Below are 8,627 nucleotides of genomic sequence, written 5' to 3'. Positions count from 1 at the left end.
GACTAGAAGTGTGAACCCCTGAAATCAGAAATAAAGCGAACAACACCAAATAACGCCTATCGTTCGCAGAATTTCAGCTAAAGTGACAGGATTCTTCAAGTGTAAAAGCGACTGGGAACAATAACGAAAATGGTCACTGATGTTTTCATTTTTGTTATCATTAAAATGTGTAAATTCCACATCTTACCATCAGTTAGTTCAAAATAACAGAACCGCCTGCAATTACGTGATCGTTAATCGACAACAATGATTGTTGTAAATTAAGTTTTATGTGGCTTTTTTAAAATCCAATATCAAAGCTGCGTTAAGAGTTTCATGCGGCAGGAATGAATGGTTTATTTAATCTGGCGAGGAAACAAGTGTACCGATTACAATTTACTGCTGATAAGAATATGAATTATTTCTGGAATCCACTCGTCTATGCAGAGGTCGTGGTTGTAATCTCAATTGTACTTTTATTGCATTAAACCATTATTTTGCAGCAACCAGATCAGAGGCTCGGGTTTAATATCGAAAGATATAGTTAAGCAAACATGACAGAAAAAAATTGCGAAGACGTATGGGAAACAAAAATAAAAGAAAGATGCTGGGTACTAATTCAGCCGAAAACATCAAAAACTGTATTTTGATTGTGGATCTTCGCGCAGATCTGATAAATTAACAAAGTTCATTAAAGAAGAGGAAATAAAAGACAATAGTAAATCCTTAATAAAAAAACAACGTTCCCATCCATTCGGATGACCACCCTTCAAAAATACATTGAACAAACAACTTTTCTTTGAGTTTTCGGGAAAATATTTCCAATTTCTTTACAACGTGTAGCCTTCGTTGTTCGATTTCTGGTTTTCCTCAAGTCCCCCGGGTTCTTCCTCCTTTTCCACTTGAACTCTTTGCGGGCCTTATATTAAATAATTAACTAATTAACACTGAGGTCCCAAAGTTAGTGACAGGTTTTTATCTGATTAATCGAGAAGAATGATGAATCGTTCCAGGTACAGTATATTTTGGTGACATCGTCCTGCCAAAAAAAGGGACTAATTTTCACATTTATTTCCCTTGCTATTACTAAAGGTCGAGGTTTGAACTCTTAAATGCACGCAGGCCGATCAAGGTAAGTAATGTTCGAAAATGCAGATATTAATCTGTCAACGTCTCCCAAGCACAGTTTCTCGGTGTTTAGGAAGGTAGTGAAATCTAGAAACAAGAAGTCGAATTCGTCTCGTACGTAACAAAACTGTGAAACTATTAATACAAGAAGATTTAGCTGCTGGATTCCAGACTTTAATGGTTTGCATTAGGTAGCTGGGTTTCAAGTGTATGAATGGCTCTAAGTGATGAGATCTGCATATTTGTACAAAATAGCAGGCCCCTATAAATGAAGATAATTATACGAGCTTATTCCTGGATAGACAGATGGGCAGCTAATGTCTTTTGGGCTATCCTGCCCATTGTTCTGAATATTCTAATAGTATAATATTTGCGTGCGTTTTAAACCCATGCCCTGACCATTTGCAGCTCATCGCGATGAAGTTCCCATCTTTCTGCCAGTTAGCTGTGATCATTGATACTTCAGATGGACTCAACTGTTACCATATCTTCCAACAACAGGCAAGAAAGAGCTCGGCGTTGTGAAATAGATTAGGAAGATTAATAAATCCCCTCTCATTCCTACCAATTCTCAGCGGAAAAATTTAACCATATGGAAGGCGAAAATTAGAATTTCATCACATTAGAGCAAAATGTAATGAAAAGAGGCGAACACCTGGGGCCAACTCTAAAAGACATAATTAAAAGGTTTTTAATGAAACCGGGGGAACAAATACATTCCTACCTCCAGTTATTCTGACACATAAGATTGATTTGCTAGAGGAGTTACGGAATATTATTTTAGACTGAGGTCGCTAGAATGAAAAGCTTCAATAAACGTTCGGTGCCATCACGGAAGAATAGAATCAAACAGCACAAGTCAGAATTAGGAAATGAGTTTTGTACTGTTCCTATTCGATTCCGGGGGAAAATGCACAAATGTACCTCGGTTTTTATTTCTCAACTCTGTGCCTAAAACACGGGGAGCGGAGTTGTGGGACTGGAGCATTAAGCGTGTTCAATGATGGGTGAAAGTCGCCACACAAGTCAGAGGAAGGCGTTTGTTCGGTTTCTAACGAGACAAAAAGCCTTGAAAACATATGCGTTAAGTTGCGTATACAGATGGCTAGAGGAATAATGGACCAAGTGCCGCTCTGCAAGCTGTAGCTGCGTTGTCTCATATATGTAGATGTAAAAAGTGCATGTGTACATTTTGCAATCGGCTGCCCGGAAAGCTCGTCGCCATCCAGACAGTGCAGTTGAAGAGAAGAGAGAGAGCGATATATCTCACAGGCTGGATTGTTTGTTACCGTTTTAATCCTATTAATTAAAACGTTAACCTGATTGGTGGAAGCACGGTCCCAACAGGCAACCCTTCATAATAACCTGCTCGGAGATAATGATGTAAAAGACTCCCGTCTGCTGATCGCCACGGAAATATCTTGAAGGTGAATCCAAGCAGATAAGCGTTACGAGGTGCTCATCACCATTACCATCAACGGCAGCAGCAGCATATCGGGACAGATCACAGGGTTAAAAAAAAGTGCACACATCACGATCAAGTGGTGGAGAGATCAAAGGGTGGGGGGCAAGCTAAGATATTAAAAGAGTAGTTTATGCAACCACAACGAAATCCCAGCCAACGGACTTGACCTGGCGAGAATGGAAAGGAGCCTCCACCTCAATGGACCACAAGAGGATCGTTTTCGCCAAACTCTCAGCGCCTCGGCTAAAAGGCTGGAGAGTACTTTCCGCCCGGCTGCCGCTATCGAGCTATCTCTGCCCGAGCCCCGCTCGCCGATGGTGTGCTTCGAGCAAGCCGATGCCGACCCGGCGCATCAGCAGCCAGGGGGAGAGGCTGGAGGGGGCAGCGGACAGTACGCCGAGCACCAGGTCAACTCTTGCCGGGAGAGCAGCGGAGGCGACCAGAGCTTGGACGAGGACAGCGACGAGCGCTGCGAGCTGATGCTGGGCATGCAAGGAGGCCGTGAGCAGGCAAAAGGGGCCGTGGGGCCGACCGGCAAGAAGAACAAGGAGCAGCGAGCCCTGAGGCTCAGCATCAACGCCCGGGAGAGGAGGCGCATGCACGACTTAAACGACGCGCTGGACGAGCTGAGGTCGGTGATCCCTTACGCGCACAGCCCTTCAGTCAGGAAGCTCTCCAAGATCGCCACTCTGCTTCTGGCCAAGAACTACATCCTGATGCAGGCTCAGGCACTGGACGAGATGAGGAGGCTGGTGTCGTACCTCAACCAGGGCCAGAGCTTGCCGGCGGCAGCGCTACCGTCCTCCGCCGCCGCCCTAACCCCCAGCTTGGGTGCCTACGAGCAAGCGGCGGCTGGCGGATACCCATTCACCGCCAGCGGCTTAGTGGCAGCTACGGCGGCGGCAGCCAGCTGCCCCGACAAGTGCGCTACCACCGCGGCTCTTTACAACACGTCCAGTCTGTGCAAACAGTGCAGCGACAAGCCTTAAACAGACAAACAGTAAAACCCAAGGACAATTTCCATCGCGAGGGGCAAAAATAAACAGTTGGGTATCAACAACTGAACAAGACTTATGTTTAGACCTGGGTCTTTGAACAGAAGTGTTGTTGGAAAAGTTTGATCGAGAAACTATAGATACGAGAAAGTTTTTGTTTTGTTTTGAGGGCGGGTGTATATTTTAATTTTCATTTGGACTATGGACTCTCCGTGTTAAAACTACCGGCCTCAATTGGTTCAGAGGTTCCATCAGTGTCAGTAGCTACTATGGACTGTTGTATTAGATTCATCCACCGCTTTCTAAGACTCTGTCTGCTGTGATTACGGCTGCGGTACAGCTACATTTCAGACTGCTTCCGTTAACGGTGTGTTTTCAAACTGTCTTCAGATTAAACATAAAATCTGTGTTTTTTTGTTTTTTTTTAATAGATAATCATTATCACAAATTGTTGCAGAAGTGAAAAAGGATTTTCAGGAATCAATTATTTCATGTGACAAACAACTTGATGTCAATTTATTTCTTAACTGTGAACGAGTTGGGTTTTATAAGAATATGGGGTTTATGATACTGTTACATTATATGGTTTTATTTGTGTTTTCGGCCTCTGTACAGATCACGAAGTGTTAAAATATTTTTGTTACGTTTCTTATGACAAAAAACGCTATTTACCCAAAGTGAGCTTTTTTGTTTGCATGACGGCACAGTGCCTGTCCATCTGCAATATATAAATATATAAATATCATATAAAGTATGTATAAAATTGACTTGCCATGTTTCTACTGCTGTTGCGTGTTTGATTTGCAGTTTGTGCAAACTCTGCCTGACATGTTGGTGCCATTGCCTCTCTTAAAGGGTCTGTTGGCAGCTCATGATGTATGAGAGTGGTGATATACAAGTCTGGCCCTGATTATAATATATAGCCATTTCTATGTGTTATCCGTGTTGGAAGACAAATTTATTAAACATATTTTGAACAAATGATATCTATTCAATTTATGTTTTATAAGCAAAAAAAAAGTAGTGTGAGTGGCACAGGCCGCATGATACATCAAGTGAAGGCTTAGAGGTGTGACATTATACGGCTGTAATGGCCTTCGTGGTGAAATAAGCTTTGAAAATGCAAAACTGTTGAAGAAATTATCACCACTAATAGAAAATAAAACGGTTTCGAGAGATTCTGACAGATTGATCATCGGGCAGATTTAAGATTCAAACTCCTTTCAAGTCTATCTGCGAAGAAACATTTTTTTTTTAAGGTATTGCAGGACACGATATAACAGAATGTGAAATGACGACATATGGCGAGGAGCTGGGCTGTACTCTTCCGCTTGATGGGAATTTGCATAAACCCCTTTTCATGGCTATTTCTTGTCATTATTAAATGATAGAGATTTTTTATAATCCTTTAATTTGTTCTTCTGCTACGCGGCCACAGTGAATGGCGAATGGAAGAAAACTCAAGCCATGAAGTGCAGTTGACCGGATTTAAAGTAGGGGTTGTCCATGTTGTTTTAATATTCAATATTGCTATTTGTCCTCAGTCCCCGACCATATGCCTTAGACGAGGCTAAACGTGGTCCAACTGGAAATAATATTTTCTGCTCCACTTGCTATCAAATGATTAATCAGAACCTGTAACTTTTCAGGAAACATAACTATCTGTGCCACAAAGCAATAGCACACAGCCGACACAGAAGGGTTCACTAGCCCGAGGCCAAATGAAATGTCTCTCAGCATTAGATTACAAAGCCTCGGTGCACCTAATTATGATTATTAAAACAATTTCCATGACGATGTCTAATATTATGTTAATTTGAAAACAACTGTGTATGAAAACTGTCGACTATAATACCTAAATTCATTTAATGAAACACATCGTTAAGGCAATTAAACCTCCTGGATGTGATTAAGGAACATAATTGCGACACTGTTCATTGCCATAATTGGGTGTCTTTAATCAAGGGGTATAGTGAGGAGCAACACTGCCATTACTTTGTATTGTTCTCACTCTGCTGTCCATCACTATGATTACGAATTAGACATAACCAGCAGACCTTTGGCTTAATAACGTGATTGAATGTTGTCGAAGCAATATTTGCTGCCCATCGTTTTGATTATTTCTTTTCATTTTACTGTGGTACTGTAGACATTGTCAAAAAGGAATTCCGCGTTTATTTTGTAAAGAAACAACCCTCTGCAACTTCAGCTTAAGTGGTATTTCGAGTTCCCTCATCATTTACAGCGCGAGTGATAAGTTATCGATACCTTTCGGATCAATACGTGATGGTCTAAAGGGAAAAAAAAGTACACGGGGCGTTTTCGTCTGAGGTTTAGAATCTACTGATTGGTCTCTCAAAGCCTGAGTGATGCCAGACATTGAGAGCAGCAATTCCACTGATATCGAATACCGCAGGGAATTACAACTAACAAGGGGCAATGATATATCAAAGGCTTTACCACAACACGGAAATTGCCACTGAATTTCTAGGTAAAGCGATTATTTTCCTCTCCAAGTGTCCGTGCAATGATGCCAGAACTCCGAAACAGCCAATATTAATACAATTAAAATACAGTCTGGAAAGGAAAGACACATTTTACTGGAAAATGTAAACAGAATTCGCATCATCTTCTACATCCGACGACTCAATTTACCTGACTCTCTCCCCCCCCCCGGGTCATGCCAGGATTGTTAGACTAGTGACTTCATCAAAGCACCAATATCACGAATAGTTCCCAAATGATGTCTTTAAGAGACACAACTGGGTTGTCGGATCATTGGGCCATTGATGGCTGCGACCACACGTAATTTAGTCAACATTTTTTTCTACCGTTGTGCTTTTTAGTACTTTCACGTTGATTTTTTGTTTAATTTAACTCACTAGAATATTGAAGATTGTTGTTTTGTTGGGGATAACTACTGAATCTCTGGATGAAGGGCGATTCTAATCCCATGGATGTCCCAGCATGAGTGACATTGACTTTCATAATGTAATGACTTATGAAAGATATAATCATGTGTTAAATTGAATCCTCCGTTTAACTGTTAATGGTGTGCTCAGGGCACATTTATGTATTAGATGCTATGGTAACTAATTACTGTACCGCTGGAAAAAAAAGAGGCGATATTGTACGTTCAGGCTTTGAGAAATAATTATTAGAATCCACGTTTTGAGGAACCACATTACTCTTGCGCGAATTAATGAACTGCCTGTAGGATAACAACACATTTTAACGTGACTTTACATATTGGAGACTTTACCAGTTTTGGAATAGTAAGGAAGACATTGGCCTTCATTACCTGGAGACCCAGACAGAGGAGTGGTTTATTATATTATAAGTATATAAACTAGATGCACAAGGCAAGATTTGATTCAACAGATATTTCCTGCACGAAAGGACACATTCTCCTTCTGCTTGTCAAATATGATAATAATAATAATCCGAAAGTAGGAGTGCAATTCTTTTTTTATAAACAAGTTGGCATTTTTTGTAACATTGGCAATGAGCTGCGAAGCAAAGAACAACAGTTCTCGTTACATTGTTTGGAAACACATGTAGGTAAAACGCGATGCAATATTTCACCATCTTAATACTCCCCGCCACTTTTTCAGCAAACGGCATGCCCATTAGCTATGAGACAGGCTTATTTTAGATGGAGTGACGTTTATGATATTACTGGGAATACTTTTCAATAGGAAATGAAACATCTTTAGCCAAGGAGAGTGGAAGGTAAAATATGTTGCCTCCAAAACTGCTGCAGGAATGTGGACAGGGACCAGGTTCTGCTGACATCATATCATTTGGAGTGGGAGGGTAAGATATATAAATTTAGATTATTCGATATTTTATCTATTTTATAATTGATTATGATTACACAGTATGTCGCATACTATGAAAGATATATGATTTGCCATGCGGTCTGCGTTTACAGATAGAATTAATTGAGAGATTACCGTGGTTGCTGTCATTAAGGGTGCATGTCATGATACAATTCTTCTATTTCACCCAGTTCCATTTTAATCCTACCCATTGTATTGTTAACGCTGCAACAATACACGTACAGGCATCGGACCAGTCAAAAATCTGTTAATTATCTTTATTAATAGCCAATCAGAAAAGCTGACATGTTATGGGAAATAAAAAGCGGGTTTATGATCTGTGCCAAACATTTTACAATGACATTTTGAAAATCACATTCTTGATAATCCGACATGGGTCGGCTAAGTACAAAATGAGGTTGAGTCTTTAGATAATGCAATCATCAAATCAGCATGTGGATATTTAAATCCAGTGTAATAAGTACCGATAGGATGGACAAATGAATTACACGAAGTAACTTTTTTTTTTAAACGCTAGTTTCGCCTGTTGCCTACGCGCATAAGCAAACTAAAGAGATCCGTGAGTTTAGGGAACTTAGTATTTCAAGGCATAAAATGAATCATTTTGAACTGGATCCTCTGACCAACTATCAAGATGCTGGGTTCCAAATGGCTGATACGTGTGCTGGGCAATGTCAGTGCTATTTCACACACTTCGACTTTCATCCCCTTCTCAAGGTCCACTGTTCTTCCATATTTCCAGATCGATGAGAGTGCGCCCCTTATAAAGTCATACTGTGTGGAAACAGGCCCTTCAGCCCACTTTCCCACACCGCCCAACATGTCTCATCTACACTAGTCCCACTTGCCTGTGTTTCGCCCAAATCGCTCTAAACCTGTCCTATCCATGGACCTGTCCAATTGCTTCTTAAACGTTGCTTCAACTACCTCCTGCAACAGTTCATTCCATACATCCTTTCATCTGCCTTCCCACCAGGCTTCCCGCTTATCGGGTTCTCCTCCACTACGTCTAACAGCCTCAGCTTGACTCCACCATCCAACCCTGAAATAAAACCAGAGTATGCTGGAAATAATGACTAGGCAGGCAACTTTGGAGAGAGAACAAGAACAAAATCAAACATCTGGAAGTGGTAGTGAAGAGGGAGAGGTGGAGAGAACAAACCGGATATTTGTAAAAGGGCAAGCTCCATGATGGATTGAATGACATGGGGTACGAGA

The 8,627-nt window shown here is 41.1% G+C and overlaps 1 protein-coding gene across 1 annotated transcript; it reads left to right on the top strand.

Annotated features, from left to right (window-relative positions):
- Window positions 1-2,312: 2,312 nt before the first annotated feature.
- bhlhe22 (basic helix-loop-helix family, member e22) lies at window positions 2,313-6,904 on the top strand. Its single transcript, XM_055633982.1, has one exon. It carries the CDS (start codon window positions 2,749-2,751, stop codon window positions 3,559-3,561), a length of 813 nt encoding a protein of 270 aa, XP_055489957.1. The 5' UTR covers window positions 2,313-2,748; the 3' UTR covers window positions 3,562-6,904.
- The last annotated feature ends 1,723 nt before the right edge of the window (window positions 6,905-8,627 follow it).

The sequence above is a fragment of the Leucoraja erinacea genome, chromosome 4 (assembly GCF_028641065.1).
Source record: "Leucoraja erinacea ecotype New England chromosome 4, Leri_hhj_1, whole genome shotgun sequence".
In the NCBI taxonomy this organism is placed as follows: Eukaryota; Metazoa; Chordata; class Chondrichthyes; order Rajiformes; family Rajidae; genus Leucoraja; species Leucoraja erinaceus.
Note: the sequence above shows the minus strand (reverse complement) of the source record. Positions and strands in the feature narration are given on the sequence as shown.

Excerpts from the sequence above, each read along its gene's own strand:
- bhlhe22 (XM_055633982.1), top strand. The coding sequence starts at position 2,749 with ATGGAAAGGAGCCTCCACCTCAATGGACCACAAGAGGATCGTTTTCGC.